This window comes from Berghia stephanieae, chromosome 2 (assembly GCF_034508935.2).
Source record: "Berghia stephanieae isolate SIO BIC M18660-M18661 chromosome 2, UCSD_Bste_1.3, whole genome shotgun sequence".
Taxonomy (NCBI): Eukaryota; Metazoa; Mollusca; class Gastropoda; order Nudibranchia; family Aeolidiidae; genus Berghia; species Berghia stephanieae.
The window spans coordinates 25,050,593-25,069,931 of NC_088361.1; the positions used below are offsets into that span (position 1 = coordinate 25,050,593).

Genomic DNA, 19,339 nt, shown 5'->3' on the forward strand with positions numbered 1-19,339 from the left:
AAAACCAATCCTATATTGTGTTTTCATGTTTTGGGCGACAGAGTATTCTTGGAAATTATTATTATCAACTTGATTTCATTTTCATTCTTCTCTTGATCAGTTTAAGTTTTCAAATTATGTTTCTTTGACCTTTAATTTTAACTGATTTTATAAGATGTATTGGCCAAAAATGCAATATTGATGTTATATATTAGATATTAGGATAGTTTTTGATTCTGTGATATCCAAAAGAGGTTTTTGACCATTATTATTATAATTATTATCATTATTATTATTATTATTATTATTATTATTATTATTATTATTATTATTTAGAAAGATTAAAGTATCTAAACTTGCCTTCACTATAAAATCATAGAATAAGGGGGGATCTTATTCATTTATATACTCATACATGGTTCTTAAAATAAGGATTATAATGATTTTTAATATTATTCACATATACAATTGCTAGGGTAGATGTTAAAGATATTTGTTGAATGATGTAATTCGTCTATAAGGAAAAATACCCTAATTCAAAGAACAGTAGCAATTTGGAATAATCTAAAGTTTGAGACAAAAAATTCTAATTCAATTAATGTTTTTAAGAATGCCATTGTTAAAGAACTTTCAGAAATATTTGATTTCGATGAATAATCTACCATGGCATTGGATTTTATCTGTATTTTGTATATTAATTACTTGGAACTCTGGAAAGTATAAAGGTGGACATGTTAAATGAATGTTGATAGAAAAACTATACTACGAATCTTAACACTTATTTGTGTGTTAGACAATTGATAAAAAAAACAGAGAATTGTCAAATTAACATTGAATGTTGTTTATAAAACTTTGAAAAACTCTATTTATGCATGAAAATTACAGAGAGCATTTAAATGTTTTTAAAGCCTTTTAGTTCTTAAACGATATGATAGTCTCATACATCTTGAGAAATCCTTAGTGAGAGGAAAGCCACTCTCTCATGATCTTATTGACCTCTTTGGGAGTATCACATTGAACAAAATGACCGCTGTTATCAATCCTCTTAACCGAAATAGCAGGTGCCATCTTTTCCGTCAAGGTCGGGTTTTCATCACACAGGTAATAATCCTTCATACCCCAAATCAGCAAGACAGGCATTTTGTAATCCATGTCAGGCCTTGGTCCAGCAAGGCGAAAGGCAGCCCGGTAATAATTGATGGGTGGCGTAATGGCACCTAATTGCAAGTCAAAAAGTGTTTTAAAAAATGTTTTAAAGGAAAGAATTATAATTTCATTTTAAAATTCGTCAATAATAATAATTCCAAACATACAAAAAGGCATGTCTAAATATTAACCTATTTGATCAGAGAAATTCAATAAATTTACTAAATTTTGCTTTCATACCAAATTAACACAATATCATAATGCCAGCCTATGCAAACCTCTTAATTTTTTAATCGTACCTCTTTATTTGTTGTGACTGTGACAAGAAAAGAAGCAAAAACAAATACTGACTGCTTGAAATCACAATCAGCTAATAATTTAATCAAAACCCCATTTAAATTTCTTTTCCTTTTTTCTTTTTTTTGTTTGGTCTCAGTTCATGATGACTTTAAGAAAATACTTAAATCTCATTCAGCATGTCTTTCTCGTGGAAAAGGTCTTTGTGAGAATCCATTTTGTAATTTTTAAATCATATTTCATTATCTACAAATAAAGAGTAAGCAGTGTGTAATGATTTGGTAAACTATCTTTGATTTAAAAAGAAAAAGAAAAACTATAAGCATGATACAGAAAATCAGGAAAAAAATCAAGGGGCACTCATTCACATGTTCTTTTGCTGTCTATCTTTACTGAGCTGCCTCCCTTGCGTTATCAAGGGAAACATATTACTAGAATCGCTGGAATGGTGTAAAATAAACTAATTTCAGGAGTTGAAGCCATTCAGTATTGAGAGAGTGCGAGATGTTGAGAAGTGTGAATATTACTTTTTTAATGAGCCTTTTCAAAAAATTTTAACATTATTTCTGTGGTAGCAGGATCATGAATTTTGACATTTCCAGGTTTTTTAAAGAGTTTCGTTTACAAGACCACATAGAAAATAGTAAAAAAAAAAATGTCACGCTCTCTTCCAATTTATCTAACATCTCAGATAAGAAGTTTTCAATCTGATGTTTTCATTGCACATTGAATTCTAATCACACCTTAATTTTTATTTTAAAATTTTCTTCACAGAGTTCTGACATTGCGATCATATTGCTACATCAATTTAATATAATTTTGAACATTTTTACCAGCAATGCATAAACTTTATCTTAAAGCGTACTCCACACCTCAAATCATTTAACATCTGACCAAAGAAGTGACCAGGCAAAATTTATAACGTGCAACAAGTCTTGTCTTCTAGACTATATTATAGTGAAATCCTGATAAAGCCAATACCTGAAAGATTGGTTGACTTTATCCATTGTCAATTAACACACTTAAAATAAAGAACAGAAGATTTTGGACCAAAAATTATATTGATTTTAAGAAGAAGATGACTTTAAGGGTTTTGTCTTCATGGAGATTCCACTGTAACTTTACCCTCAATGGGTGTAAATTGAATATTTTATTCCTGAATTAAGTAGCCGAATGTACAAATGAAGTCAAAGAATTTTATTCCTGAATAAAGTCATTTGCTTTGAGAAAAAAAAAAAAAAACACGTAAAAACTCTTACATTGATGAGTTTTATGAGACTAACACCTGTGCTGTCACCTTAATCAATCACTTTATTGATAGAGCACTCAACTCACATGCAAATGAACCACACTGAATCTGTGTGTAGTCCACTGTACGAGTAGATGGAACTAAGTTAAACATGACAAAGGTTATTTGCGATAAACTAACATCCTGTAATATCTCATTCATATGACAGAAAATAAGAAAAACTTCTTTGGTAAAGTGAGTATACAGCTTTGACCTGGGGAGAGAGGTATTGAGATTCTAAACATATGAAAACATGAACAGTGCTTTACCTGTGTCCTTTCTCTATATAATGCTTAATTAATTCCTCCTTCAAGCAAAATGGAACCACTAAAATACTCTTAGACTATTCATCACTGCTTATTGGGATAAACTCATTCACAAACAAGTCAAGCGAGACAATGAGTATTAAGTGTCTAACTCAAGGGTACAATGTTGGGGAAGGTATTTTCAATCACTGTCACCCATCTTGTCATACGCCATGCTTAATTTCTGAGGATGAGGCATTGCATCACTGAGCCACTAATACCACAATGTATAACTGCAATATTCATTACATATTCAGGCCTGTCAACCCTTCATATTCCAAAAGTGGAATCAGAACGTCAGAAAAAAAGAAATTTCAAATAAAAATTAGGTTTTCGTAGTTTTACTTAACATATTCACCAAAATTGACCAATAGATAATTTCCTCTCAAAATTACCACCAATTTTGGTGTAATTACATAATCATGAAACTGTGGCACTGCTGGAAACATGATCATGCATGTTAGGGAATGCCATGGGGACGAGATAGGTGACAGCAATTAATTTTGCTACCTCCCCTCCTTCCTGCCTTTTTAAATCATTATAATATTTTAATAAATCAGAAGTTTGAGCCAACAACGGAATGGAGCTAAGGAAAAGTGAAAATCTGAATCATCTCACCAAAAAGTGGAAGGATTGGCAGATATATAAGTTTGTTATAAACATAAGGAAAGAAAAAGAAATGACCTGGTTGTGAAAAAGTATACTTGTATGGCTCAATTTCTTCCTGTGAAAATGGATTAACACAAGAATCCTTGAATGATTTGTCCAGACTCTCAAAGTCTTTAAGGCCAACCATGATTTCCGGTAGATATGGCAATTGAAAGAAAAACATATACCTGAAATAGTGAAATGAAACGCATTATGTGAAGTTTATGGTGGCAGTGAAGAATTTATGACAAGTTAAGGGTCAGTTTTATTGATATGTGACCTATTTCTTTTTCAAAATGGTATTATATTAGAGTGGTATCGATTCTAAAAGTTGAATTTATATACAAAAGTATGCAACTTGTATTCAGTTTATTTCATTGAAGAAAATGAATCTTTTTTTTTTTTCGGGTGAAAAAAACTTACATTTCAATTTTCTGATAATTTTAACGTTAAATTCATCTTTTGTAATCTGGTTCATATCAATATAATACTGTTTTGATACGATTGGTTACTTATGAGAAAAGAAACTCTAATTATAAAGAAAAAAAGTGTCTCATTTTTTAAAATATAACAGTAATATAAGATTGTCACACTCTTTGTTGTTTGGAAATAATTTCAGACATGTTTCCAATTGCTGTACAAGCTTGTGAGTGTACGATGGGAATAAAGTTCAGAGTGCAAAACATGTTTTAGGGGAACCTCCCTCTATAATTCTTATTTCATTATCTCTGATCGAAAGACATTAAATATATATATATATATATATATATATATATATATATATATATATATATATATATATATATATATATATATATATATATGTATATATATATATATATGATAAAACTTCATGTCTACCATATTCTAGTTAAATGCAATACTCGTCAATATGAAACTACAAATAATATTTGTATATTTGATATCAGTAATGGGAAGGGGTAGAAAAGGAACATTTACAGATCTGACGTGGGAATATTCTTCAATATTTGAATATTATAATAATAATAATAATAATAATAATAATAATAATAATAATAATAATAATAATAATAATAATAATAATAATAATAATAATAATAATAATACTTTATTCATCCAAAGGACATTTTTTGTACAGATGAGTTGGACAGACATGATAATAAGTAAGCAAATAACTAGGTGGTATAAGTATGAATAATGTGAAAGTAATAAAATGTGTAAATTGATTTGTAAATTGAGTTTTATAATTTCGTGTAAATAAGTTAAGATCAGTGACAAAAAAAAAAATGAAAAATTGAAAAAAAAAAATAATTGTTTTAAAATTGAATAAAATGCGATGATATTATATGGTTTTTGTATAAGATCAATTCTATAAGCTTAAATAAGGTCTATTCCTTAAAATTATTTCTACTTTAAAACCTGTTTAATGTTAAATCAATTTATAAAATAAATCATATAAATTTTATAAATTAGTGTAAGTAAATCTAGTTCTAATCTAAAAATATATATAAATTATGGGACAAATATTTGGCCAATGATTGATTTGTAGAATAAAGTACATAGTGTTTTATCTATTTTTAATTTCCTCAATTTGAAAAAAATATACATACGTTTATTAACTTTTGTTTTTACGTTTTTAAAATGTTCAGTCCACAGCAACTTGTCATCAATTGTCACGCCCAGGTATTTATAGGAATGAACCTGATTTATTGACTGGGCCTTTAACCTGAGTGGTTCAATCGGTTCCTTTACTTTCCTAAAGTATAAAAATAACTCAATTGTCTTGCTTACATTAAGCTCGAGGTGGTTATCATCACACCAAGACACAAACCTATCTATTTCAGTTTTATATGCCTCCTCGTTGCTATGAGTGATAAGAGCTTGAAGTGTGGTTTCATCAGCATATATTTGGTATGATGAAACTCCATACAATATTAGACTACTCACTTAAATCATGTGTACCTGGGCTTCAACAACAAAGACTGTTCTGATTAAAACCAAAATTTGTATATCTGACAAAATTTGGTTATTAACATGTGAATTCTTTATTATTAAAGATCTAACTGAACGTATGACAACTTTAGTCATTCTAGCTTTCAATTGTTCAATTATTTTTTTTTTAAAAGAAAGAAAAAAGATCACAAAGACGTCTATACAGCAGTATATCGCTGTGCTTAGCCTGAAATCATCCACAGCCCTATCCTGAGGATGATGAAGTATCCAAGGGGAGACATCAGACAATCATTTTAACACAATCTTACATTGAGAGATTAGTAACAGAGTAAATAAATAACCATTATCTCTCATAGAAAACTCACACCATACATGAATAAAGTGACCTCCAACTAAGACATCAATGAATTAGATCAGTGTCAGCGTTTAATAGTATGCCAACTTACCATGACATTTTAAACTGTTTTTTCACAGTTGCAAAAACCTTCTGAATAACAGATGGCGAAGGGCAGTTCATAATAATGAGCTTGTCTACATAGTCTGGATAATGCTTTCCGAAAAGCCAAGCAACAGCACCACCAAAGTCGTGACCAACCAGAATACAGCTCTTGTAACCTGCATATTTTAAAAACAATAAATTTTAATAATTAAAGAAGATAATGCTTTGTTTCAACAAACTTAATCCTCATCGAGCCGTGGGGTGCATAAGGCATCTACCAAGGACTTGGTTTCTGTTTGTTGGCTGCATGGACACCGATGTTATTCCAGGTTAGACCAGCCTCTCAAACCTTTTATCCATGGATATTCTCCGTGTTTCTGTGGGTCTGCCTCTTTGTCTTTTGCCATCAGCCGTTTAGCAGAGTGCTGTTCTTGGCAAAGCAGTTGCCTCCATTCTGGCAACATGCCCTAGCTTTCTCCATCTGTGTCCCTTTATATTTGTAGCTATGCTCACTCTATCTGTCTCTTCTCTTAGAGTTTCATTTCTAATTTTATTGGGCCAAAATGTTCCAAAAATTCTTCAGAGGCTTTTGTTTTGAAACGATTACCATTCATTTTTTAAAATTTGGTTGTTTTTTTCTAACATCTGTTGCATACATGAGGACTGAAATGGAATTACCTAGAACCGTTTCAATTTGTTTTTTGTCTGCAGTTTTTTAAGATCTCCTAGTTTTCTTCAGGATTGCAAAAGTTTAATTTGCCTTGCATTTTCTGTGTTTTACATCTTCCTCCGAATTTCCATCATTTGTTATTTTAAATAAATAATTTCTTCTAATTCTTCAACTCTTTCAATTCCAATGTTGAGTTCTCTTGAGCCTGTTACATTTGTTTTCATGAGTTTCGTTTTTAAGTTAAATTTCAGTCCAATCTTGGCTTTGATCTTATTTAGTCTGTTTACTTTTTCCATTGCATACTGGTGATTGCTAAACAGTAATGCTATGTCATCTGCATAAACCAAGTCTTCAACGACATAACTGTCCAGCAGATTCCTCTGTTGTCCTTTTCATGATCCAATCTATGGCTAAGATAAACAGTAACGGCAAGAGCGTACATCTATGCTTGATATTCCTGTCATTATAGGGAAACATTTTGTCAAGTTGTTGACCCCACATACAACCTAGCATTGGAAACTGCAGTGCAGGGCTTTGATTATATTAACTGTCATTACTGAGATGCCCCAGGGAATCTCATTGCAAATTGCAAGCCGTTGAAAGCTATTTCAGAATCCATGAAAATGGTTCATGGAACTAGTCTACTCTATAAAGAAAAAGAAGGAGCAGGCACCAACGTAAGATAAAGATCTGAACAAGTGTGTATGGAAGGTGCCAGATAAAACAAGAAAGAAAAATACAAGAAAAAAAACAACCTAAAAAATCAGTCGACCTTAATTGGAGATCGAACCTCAGACCAGTCAGACTCGAAAAGCTACAAAAAGTTAAAAATAGAGCAGCAAGTCTTGTCCTGGGCATTAGTCACAGTGACCCAATGGATGTCAAAACGAAGTTGAGTGCATTACATTGGCTACCAGTTAAAGCTCGTATTGAATACAAATTAGCTCTACCTTGTTTTGAAGCCATAAATTCACAAAGTCCTACCTATATTCAAGACTTGAATGTCTCCTACGACCCCACTCAAAATCTCAGGTCCTCAAAATAGAATCACCTTCAAATTCCTAAAACAAATCTTAAACGTTTTGGCAACTGATCATTCAGTAAAGTAGGCCCCATCACTTGGAATTCACCCCCACTGTTAGTCAGACTTGAAAGCAGTGTTGATAAATTCAAAATTAAACTGAAAACCTATCTTTTTGGGAAGTATTTAAATTAGATTACGCCAGGAATTATTGCATAGTATGTGTATGTGTGTATGTATATATATATTTATGTATGTGTATATATCTTTATATGTATGTGTGTGTATATATATATATATATATATATATATATATATATATATATATATATATATATATATATATATATATATATATATATATATATATATATATATATATATATATATTTTTGGCTTTCAGTGTCAGGCCATAACATAACGATGGCTACAGTTCAATCCCCACTGGTTGGCACTTCCCATTGTCTCTGGCTCACTCCCCACTGGTGCCCACCTCCCATAGTCTCTGGTTCACTCCCCACTGGTGCCCACTCCCATAGTCTCTGGTTCACTCCCCACTGGAGTGGATTTCAGTAGATTTCAGTGGATTTCGGTATTCAGCAGTACCACTCGGGGAGCTAAGTGTATAAATCTGACAATTCTATCAATTAAAATTGTCCTAATCAAGAGCAAATTTAAAAACACATAAAATCGTATAAAAACCATGCAGTTGTGTGATATAATATTTTTTCTCAAAAACTATAATAAATTGATTCTAATTCTAATGATTTGATAAAATCTTTCAAATATTTTGATCCCAGAATCATGAAAAGCTCACCTAAGGCTTCGATAACTTGTTGAATGTCTTTAGTCAGATATTTCATCTGATAATTTCTCATCCCAGATGGTTTGTCAGACTCTCCGTAACCTCTCATGTCAATCGCAACACATCTGAAGTAAATATATATATGTGTAAATGTTAAAATCATTTATAAAGCTCTAGTATCGATCCATCTTTTACATTATTGCATTCTTTTATGTATTTAATTAATACATCTGTCGAACCGCCAACCAGACACATGATTCACGCTAGCAATCCCGTTTCAGACACTGCTAAAATTACCCAGCTGTCCAATTCTACCTACGATTTCCATATTTATGACCTTGCTGGTATCCGCTCTGAATGGACGAGTCAAAAGTATGAGAGTATAAATTATGGTTCCTTCTAAAAAAATCTCCATACTCCAGTCATTTTAGTTAAAAGGACATCTCCATTCTTTCTCTCTCAATATGAATCGAGACGACCACAATTTAAGATCATATTTAACAGAATATACTCTGAGGGCAAGGGTAGGAATTAATTTTGACCACCTAAATAGCTGTGGAATTCAATTGTGTTATTATTATCAATATGTGTAGTGAACAATATAAGTGGTACCACAAGTAGATGGCAACCTATCAAATAATGGAAATTACTAATTTATGTTTATTATGAACAAAAATATTTCATTCTGTCTCTAAATAAATGTATATGTACGTATGCCTTTCAAATGAATGAATTACATTTTGCAAATTTACTTTTGCCCTATGCTCAATAACAATATTATGTATTTATAAAATGTATTATTTTCTAATATTACTCATTCTTCATATCCCACTAACATAATTATAACCCGTTAGTATAAGTAATAAAATAAGATCAGTGGTGTTTGTCAAGGGTTAGTTAAATGAATCCTTTCAATATAACTGCTCATAAAGGGAAGCAAGAACTTTGCAACCCAGTCAAAGTTTTGTTCCTGTGTATCCATAGATCCGTATGTCGGGTATAACCAAGGACCTTCTACATGTCTGTCTGCATACCTGGCCGTCTGTTGGTACATAACCAAGGCTACAAGAAATTACCCAGTGAATAGACCAAGCAAGGAACCTATTCACAAGGGTATGCCTGACCACCCTCAACCAGACAAATGATTTGCCAGTCGCATTTGACTCTCTGCCGACCTCTACGAAACAAACAAGGAAAAATAAAACTAAATTGAGCAGTATAAAAGAGAGAGGATGAAAATTGACTTAATCATAGTCTAACTTATTATTGTATGAGGCTACTCTAATTGGTTTATTTAAAGTACTTCTACTATAACTAATCATCTATCTTATGAACCTGATCCTTCCCTATCTAACGTGACAATTCTACTACCACTTATCTTCTTTAAATTAAAACTTTATTACTATCTGTCAAGTTGCCAGGAACTTAACCCATATCTAGAATAGGGTGTAAGAGTCACCAGGCAACTTTTACATCTGTGGGGACCTACTTTTACTTGTCCCGTCTTAACTTGCCTTCTCCAACAGATCACGACAATCAGTAAAATGTTAAATAATGAAGTAGTCAACAAAATTATTAAAATACATGATATAAATTTTAAAAAGACTGACCTGTAATCATCACTAAATTCTGGAAGTTGATATCTCCAGGAATACCAGAACTCCGGAAAACCATGTAAGAACAACATTAATGGCTTATCTTCTTTGCCTTTGGCAACATAATGAATTCGCACATCCTAAAAATAAGTAAACAGAACACCTATTTAAAAAGGAAATTAATTATCTGTGTTCACCTTAATTCGAACAATTGATAGAGTCTTCCATTTTTTATCTGAATATAACCAAAACCCTAGTTGTTTTCATTGAGAGGCACTGATGTGACTTGAGCTTACTTAAACTGCTGCTCTATTGGTGAAAACAGATTGAAGAACTAGTTGCAACTCTGTTGCTGTTCACTTGGCAAAATGTTTTGAAGAGGAAATATTTATATAAATGATGGGAGAAATTATGGTTTGAAAAGTAAAAAAAGAAAGACTCTTCATTAAAGAGATAATTTGTAATATGCAATCTTGAGGGTTTAACAAAACTTGTAATATTCATGCGATTGGAATAGTTGTTGCAATGTGTACAATATTTCTGAATTGATGTTGGACCAGAATAAAGTCTATCTGATAAGATAAGATAAGATAAAATATACTTTATTGATCCTTGTATGGAAATTATAAATTTTTTTTTTATTAAGGCCACCAATGGTTACTATCTATTTAATGCTAAAGAAATCGGAATAAACTCCAGCTCAATGGGCCTATATTTTTTATGTTCCCAAGGAGAAATTGTGACAAATCATACCAATCTGGTATTACATCTGAATGAATTGGACAAAGATAATTGAGTTTGAAAATGAAAATGTTAAGAACTAGGAAACTTTCAGATTTGTCTTGTGTAAGAAATAAAAATTACACTTTTCAACAAATGCATTTATTTTAAATCAAATATTATAATAAAAGCTTAAAATTTATTATTATCATAATATTCCCCCCCCCCCCCCCCCCCTTTAATCACAATTTTTTTTAAAAATTCATATCTAATAAAACGACATTCTTACTTGAGGTTAAAAAAAAATGCATAAAGAGGGGCTCAAACTCAGCTCCACTTGGCCATCTTGCTAATCTTGACGTTAATTTGGATATTCAAAAGACAAGAATCTAATGCAGAGACAATAGTTCAGTTACTATAAAAAATACCATCTCCAACAGCAAAAGATATTAAGAGCCAGAAGAGACTGGGTAAAAGTACATGACATAGTAAACAACAAATACAGGGCAAAAGGATAGACAGCAAGGAAAGGATATTGAAAAACCAATATCTATATAGTGATGATAGTGGCAAGTTGTCAAAAACAAAGAAAGTTTATACCTCTGTCAAATTCAGACTGAATCCATTACAAAGACTGTGCTAAAACATCTTTTTAACAACATTCGACACAAAAATAAACCAATTATATCACACATAAACTGGAAAAAATTCACCTCCATCAGTTTCTCTGAAAAATAATCGAAAAACTTTCGGTCTGACACTAAATGATATAGCTTTTTAAAGTGTCAAAAAAAATAGTCTTAAGAGCCATGAGTTTATCCTAGTTTCCATAGCATGAAACAGACAATAACAATTGATTATCACCCTTTGGATAGGATGATAGTCTATCACTATCACACAGTACTTCCACCTGTTCTAACAGACCCGTCACCCATTCAACTAAACAAAGTGTCAAGAGGGGTCGACAAAAATCAACACGGTCCTCACTTTATCGACCTAGTCAGAAGCTTCATCTCTCATTATATTCATGCTAGAAAGTAGGTTTTTCAATTGTTTTACATTACTCAACCCAGTGAAAATGATGGAAATGAAATCCTTCCAAATATTACGAAAGCGACTCATGGCATTGTCTCTTAACACATGATATATTACAAAAATGCCTCTTGGCACAGCCTCTAAACCCATAATATAATACAAAAACGACTCATGACACAGTCTCGAAACACATGATATATTACGAAAATAACTCTTGGCACAGCCTCTAAACACATAATATAATACAAAAAACGACTCATGACACAGTCTTGAAACACATGATATATTACGAAAATGACTCTTGGTACAGCCTCTAAATTAAATACATCATGATATATTACAAAAACGACTTATGGCATAGCCTCACCACATATATATATATATATATATATATATATATATATTATATATATATATATATATATATATAATAAATTACGAAAATGACTCATGGCACAAGCCCTAAGAACATAATATATTATGAAAATGACTCAATGCGTGGCCTCTAAACACATGTATCATATTATGTAAAAGACTCATGGTGCAGCATCTAAACACATGATATATTACAAAAAAGGCTCATGGTGCAGCCTCTAAACACATTATAATCTATTATGAAACTGACTCATGGCACAGCTTCTAAAGATAATATTATGAAACAAAAAATAAATTATGAAAACGACCCATGGCTCACAGCTTTTTAACACATGATAATCAGGTAATATTATATGATATACAATCCACTCATCAAAACACTTCACCTTTTCAAATTATTTTTTGATTTCATAATTGTTATTTGAAATGCCTGAAACGTCAATTGCTCATATTCATTATGTCAAAGTATGATGACAAACTTTCAACTGAAAAGCAACAAAATTAATATCAAATAAGCTAGATTACTAATTTCTGTTACTACAACTTACCAATTCAGATGTGCTTCATAAATAAGAAAAAACATATTCATTCTAAAATAGAAGAAAGAAAAATCAATTAAGGCTTTTAACAATTCTATGCTTCTAAAATTGACCATCTAGCTTGACGTTATTACTCTATCAACAGATGAATCATTATAACATAAAAAGAGCGCTGGGGATGTGAGAGGGAGTGGGCAGATGGGAAAATGGGAGAGAAGGGGAGAAAAATAGGGGAAATAAAGGTTAGAGAAAGAAGAGAGAAAATGAAAAAGAAAAAAAAATCGAATATGAATATGTGCTTGTGTGTATGTATGTGTGTGAGTGTGTGTGTCTTAGAGAGAGAAAGAGAGAGAGAGAAAGAGAGAGAGAGAGAGAGAGAGAGAAAGAGAGAGAGAGAGAGAGAGAGAGAGAGAGAGAGAGAGAGAGAGATGAAAGTTAAATATGAAAGTAAAGGAAAATATGAAAGTAAAGGTGCGTTCAGAAAAAAGGAATGAGAGGATATAACAATAATGAGAAATAATGAGTATTTCAAATAAGAGTAGTAGTAGTAGTAGTAGTAGTAGCATATAGCTACACCTCCAAATTCATTTCGTCAACCCAGCTTTGAAAGTCCCTAAGAACTGTTTCATAGCCACCTTCAATTTTAGATACTTGACAGTGGAGGACGATGTGATCGCTGGTCTCTGGAACTGCCTGACATTTCCAGCAGGTATCACTGTTCCCATTTCCATCTGCACATATTTGATATAGTTCTGCCATGTCCCGTTAAGAGGCGATTTGAGGAAACCCAGTATTTCCTGACATTCTCAGTAATCATGTCGGAGTATACTCCATCAATGCCAGAATCTTTACCATTTTTTATTTTCTTTATTGCTCCTTTCATTACATTAATCGTTATAGGGACACTTAAAAAACATGCTATGGTCAGGGAAAATTTTCAGATTCAGAGTCTTTTGATATTCTTTTCTTATTTCTTTTTCAAATTGATGGTTTGGGATGTGTTCTCCCTGTTGTTTAATTTCTTTGGCATTTTCGTAAGCTGCAATATGGCGGCTGATTTTGTTTGACGAGCTTCAAGGGATAGCTTTTTGAGAGTTTGCCATGCATGATGGCTGGAGTGACTGAGGTCAAAGTTTTCAACAGTATCTACCCATCTTTCTTTTCCGCTTTCATGTAATGTGTTTAGTAGGTCTTCTGCTACTTGTTCATCGTATGTCTCCTCATATTTTTTCCAGTAGTTCTTTGTTTAGCTCATTCCAGCACGGGATGTATTGTTTTCTAAAACCCCTGGGTATGTCCTTCTTTGTAGAGGTTAGGACAAGTTTGTTAAATCTCCCTATATTCTCAGCTTTTGGGGGGATCCTTTGGCAGGTAATGTCAATTTCATCAGCAAAAGCTTTCCAGTTTGCTTTTCTGAAATTCCACCTTTGGTTTAGGTAGGGTGTTCATGATTGGAATTTGGATTCCAGTTCTAACAAGGACTGGATGATGTTGACTGTGAGAAAAATCTCCCAGGATTTCTCTAGTTGACTTCAATGAATTTCCCTTTGGATCCTTTGTTACAAACACCAGGTCTGGGGTACAGTCTTTGCACCAATGGGCCGATCTTAGAGTTCCTTTGTCATTGGGATTGTAAATGTGTCATTAAGGTTTGCCCATTGTGAGATCTCATTCCCTGGATTGTCATTTTTGTTGTAACCCCAATCGGAATGGTGGTTGTTGAAGTCTCCCATAATTATGGATGGGTGATTTACTTGGTCTTTAGGGTAAGAGGCCCAAGTAAGATTTGGTGGTTTGTATACATTAGTAATTTCAGTGTCATCATGTTTAATAGTGATTCTTTGTGTGCCGTTGATTTCCCTGCTGCCTCCCAGGTCAGTGACTTGATCTGTGACTCTGTCATAAGTGATGATGCTATATTGGTAATAAAAAAGAAGCGTCAAGATGAAGCAGCACATCTCATGGTGGACTTACACTGGCTGCCTGTGAGAGAACATATAGAATATAGAGGAGCAACATTAATTTTTAAATGTCTAGATAACAGCGCCCCTTCTTATCTGACAGAGCTCATTGAGATATATGAACTGCAAAGATGTCTTCGTTCCTCTTCTGATTCAAAAACTCTAAAGATACCTAAAACTAGACTTAAAGCCAGGGAGAAAAGCTTGGCTTGGTCCAACCCTAGACTTTGGAATAAATTGCCTTTAGAAATAAGAGAATCAACAATTTTGGTCATGTTTCGGTGAGCAGCTACTCCAATGAACAATAAATAACTTATTATTTATTTTATTTTTTTTTGTGATTGTGCGTGTGTGTGTGTGTTCGTGTTTGCATGCGCATGTGTTTGTGAGTGGAATCATGCTGTGCATGGGTGTATTGGTATTTTTTATATATATACATGTCATTCTAATGAGCCCAGAGCCGCATTATATCGCGGGAAAAGCTGCGCTTTACAAATGTGCACTATTATTATTATTATTATTATTATTATTATTATTGCTTATGGTGTTGTTTATTAATTCCGCGATACCCCTTAATGTTGTATCTTGAGGGAGGGGCAATGTCATTGAGATGGGTTTCCTGGAGTAGGACGATGTCAACATCACATTATTCGAGTACATGTTATAAGTACACACACTTTATAGTCACCTGGAACAACTACAAAAGACATCTAACTTCTACGTCATGGCACAAGACCGAAGGGCTAGAGCTCAGGTGGTCGCTGGTTCGGATAAGTAAGTAAGTAAGTTATAAGTACACACATTTAGCCATTGATATTCCTTCTATATTTAGGGAAAGTATTTTAATGCTAGTGCCTATAGAGAGAATGTTTTCAAGGTTGCCCCTGCGAAGGATCATCACGTACAGGAGCTTGAGCGCTGCCATGCTAGATCCAATCCTGCTGGAACAGCTGAAGATGCGTAGCCAGTCCAAGAATGATCCAAACCGGCATCCACACAAGGTTCTTCCTTCTCCTGGACCCACACTTCCAACTTCAAATGAGAGAAGAAAATTTCCATCACTACATGACACATGTTCTTACCTCTATGTGTAAAAAGCCGTGTGTTCCCAATTTTTCGTCTTGTAGACAAACAGGCCTTTCTCTTTTTGTTTTGAAGAAGATTTTTCCATATCCCACTTTGAAAGTTTCCTTTAGAATGCCAAAAGCCATAATCATTCCATAAAGAATGGCATAAAACCACATCCCAGCTGCCTTCAATAGTTCTTGTAACATGGTTACAGTCTGAAAATTATGATAACGAAATGGTCAATAATTACAAACATTGAATTAATCGTAAATGAGATTGACACATAATATCCTTGTAAAATCATTTTAAAAGCTATCTGATCTCTCATCAAGGCTGCAGACCAAATGGATAAGTTAGTTTTATGAAACAAAATGTGCTCAAAGTAAAGTGCATGATCACAATCAAACGCACAAGTAGTAGTAGACAAGTTCTAAGTCTGACAAGAATCTGATTAATGTACGAGGTTGGATAAATTTAAAAAAAAAAAAAAAACTTAAAAAGAAATCAAACAAAGAAAACTAAATTTTAAAATATCAATGAAAAAAAAAAAAAAGGAAACAAACAAGGATGGGGTGTTCCAATTCCACCACCCATAATGAATAATGGCTCTCTTAGCTCAATGACTTATAATGGTCCCACACCAAGAAAATTGTGAAAATAACTGTTGCATGTTTTGCAAGCTCCATTAAGCGACAATTTTAGGCGAAATACTCCTCCATTATCAGACTTTATGTGTTTGGCCTTGGATTTATGTGACCTGGTTCCAATTTGGACACCATTGTTCCAATTCTGACACCCAGTTGTGCCAATTCCGACACCCCGTGATGCCAGTTCAGACACCCTGTTGTGCCAATTCAGATACCTCTTTGACAATTGAGACAAATGCAACAAGCTTATCTTAGTTTGAGCCAAGATGGATGCCAAACAAGCAATTAAGATGGATTGATTATGAATTTAAGCTTTAACCCATTGCCGCCCAGGCATATCTGAAAAAAATGTCTCTTGCAGACCATGCGAGGGGAGATAACTCTTCCAAATGTCATAGTACTAGTACTAGTAGACTTCATTCAAAAATTCATTGTAAGAATGTGAGACATACTAGTAACAACATAAAAGCTGTTTTGGAAAGAAGAATAAGTGGCCTTTAATTTGATGTATTATTTTGGACTATTGATTTATATTTTGAATTTGAAAAAAAAATTAAAAGTTGAAAAATATGTAATCCATTGTCAAGTCAATGTCATCAAAATTCGCATCGAACTCAACCTCAATGTCCGATTCAGTGTCTGAATGAGCACTATCATCGTCACTATCTAATAAAAAAAACGTTGATCACGCAGAGAATTGAGGAATTCAAACGCCACTCCAGCAAAAAAAAAAAAAAAAAAAAAAAAAAGACGTTACCACAACCAATTGGATTCAATAGTCTGATGTCACGTCGCCCAGCAACGGCAGCCATCATGGTTCTAAACAAAGAAAATCGGTACTTTTTATTCTTCATGCTGGCGAGAACTTATCATATGTCTTGTGATTAGAATGTGTAAAAGTCAAAACATGATCAGATTTATAATGATATAATGTGGTTTTTTTTCCTCTGGATATAGGTACTTTGGTAAACGTCCATTTGGCCCTCCAGCAGGGAGCCGATAAATGGCCTAGTGGCTGTGACCCGATTTTTTGGACTTTTGAGTGATGGGTCTCAGAAAAAGTTCCATAGATTTTTTGTTTATGGATGGATTTTAATGATTGATGTCTTATTTTCTTCAGGAGAAATTACTCTATCGTTTGGTGTAGTTTATTTTAAAATCAATGACAATTTAGTATAACTTTTGATTATGGATAAAATAGGGTATAATTTAGCTTTCGATAATTAAAAGATAAGAACTTGGTAAATCAAAATTTCATGCTGGCACGTTTATTTAACATCTTAACTTTTTTATAAAATTAAATTCAGGGCAAAGTTGTATACCGCATCCATGAAATTCGTTCCAGTAAAATCCTTACTCAAATCTTAGCGGCCATTTTAGACCAGTTTTGAAATCCAAATGGTGGTTACTACCGGAAATGCAACAATTTTCAGGTCACAAAGTCCGTCAGTAAATAACAAAGGCAAATAGAAGACCATTTTTCAGCCTTTAAACTAACATAACTTTTTTTCTGCTTATCTGATTTTCACAATTTTGGTATCATTAGAATCGTGTTGAAAAGCACTTTAAAATGATATAGGTTTCATTGAGCTCAATCCAATTTGAATTTTTTTACCAAAGTAAAGTACCTACTGGATACGCTTTTATGAATGCTCGTCGGGGAAATATTTCATAAGGGCGTCCGCCATTGTTCCGATAGTATAGTTTAGAGCCAGTTACTAAGTTACCATGCGTCATTTCGAGGGAAGTGACGTCATGACTGTTGAAGCGTATTTAATTTGGTCGACAAACTTCAAAAAATCACAGCAGACAAACAAAGAGATAAAAACAATCGGGAAATTTCTAGTTTCACTTTCACTCTTTCTCTACTTTCGTTTTCAAAATAAAAAGAAGTGGTTCTACACACGTTTTTAGTTTACGGGTTCAAAGATGCTGGGTACCTGGCGGGCGATATCAGGCGATTTGAACTGTTGGAGATGTTTTCTGAATGGGCGATAACGGGCGATTTGGGCAGCAATTGGTTAAAAAAAGAACGGAAAAGGATTAATAATTATGCATATATACTGACGCAATTATAAATATCTTTTAATGAAAGTGTACGATATGGGGCACTGTATCTACGATGAGAGGAGACTTCGCTCTTATAAAAATTCAAATCGATTGATTGCATAGAAAACCAATATCTCATTCCAAAATATCTTCAAATTAATTACAAACTTTTAGTATTAAAACAATAAAACAAAGCAAATCGAAAAAGTTTGAATTGCAACAACCCTGTGTCTGACAACCGGGTGCCCGGGTGTCTGAATTGGATTAAATAGTCTGATGTCACATCGCCCAGCAACGGCGGCCATCTTGGTTCTAAACAAAGAAAATCATTACTTTTTAATCTTCATGCTGGCTAGAACTTTTCATATGCCTTGTGATCAGAATGTGTAAAAGTCAAAACATGATCAAATTTATGGGGTTTTTTTCCTCTGGATACGCTTTTATGCTCGCCGGGGAAATATTTCATACGGGCGTCCGCCATTGTTCCGTGGAACAACTGGGTGATTTTGGAGGCAAACGTTTTCAATGTCTAGTAGGGGAATTGGGAGGGGGGGGGAGGCATTTTTTTTTTTTTAAGTTGTCCTGTAGAGTTAGTCTATTTTTCATTGTCTATCATTTGAACAACGGCTACTCAGACGCATGAACCCGCGAGTTCTTTTCTTGATATTTATGTCGGAAGACGGTTTAAGACAATAGATGAATCCCTGAAAGTTCTCGAGCTAAGGAAATGAAGAGGTGAAACGTGGGTAAAAGGAACGGGTGGCAGCACTGTAGCCTACGCAAATAAATGCATAAAGAATGATGAGCGGCACTATCC

At 33.3% G+C, this 19,339-nt stretch overlaps 1 protein-coding gene across 5 annotated transcripts in view; it reads right to left on the minus strand.

The window, feature by feature from the left end:
- Window positions 1-363: 363 nt before the first annotated feature.
- LOC144964554 (epoxide hydrolase 3-like) overlaps window positions 364-19,339 on the minus strand; it is a 34,769-nt gene continuing 15,793 nt past the window's right edge. For 3 of the 5 annotated variants that reach the window (XM_078898977.1, XM_078898980.1, XM_078898979.1), the window contains exons 2-7: window positions 15,841-16,041; window positions 10,144-10,268; window positions 8,546-8,658; window positions 6,045-6,213; window positions 3,700-3,851; window positions 790-1,196 (exon numbers count right to left, since the gene is read on the minus strand). In XM_078898977.1, coding sequence (XP_078755103.1) covers window positions 937-1,196; window positions 3,700-3,851; window positions 6,045-6,213; window positions 8,546-8,658; window positions 10,144-10,268; window positions 15,841-16,041 — 1,020 coding nt within the window. In that variant the 3' untranslated portion in view covers window positions 790-936. Of the gene's footprint in view, window positions 1,197-3,699; window positions 3,852-6,044; window positions 6,214-8,545; window positions 8,659-10,143; window positions 10,269-15,840; window positions 16,042-18,105; window positions 18,280-19,339 lie in introns of those variants that run through there. The other 2 variants (XM_078898976.1, XM_078898978.1) reach the window with 2 other exon arrangements.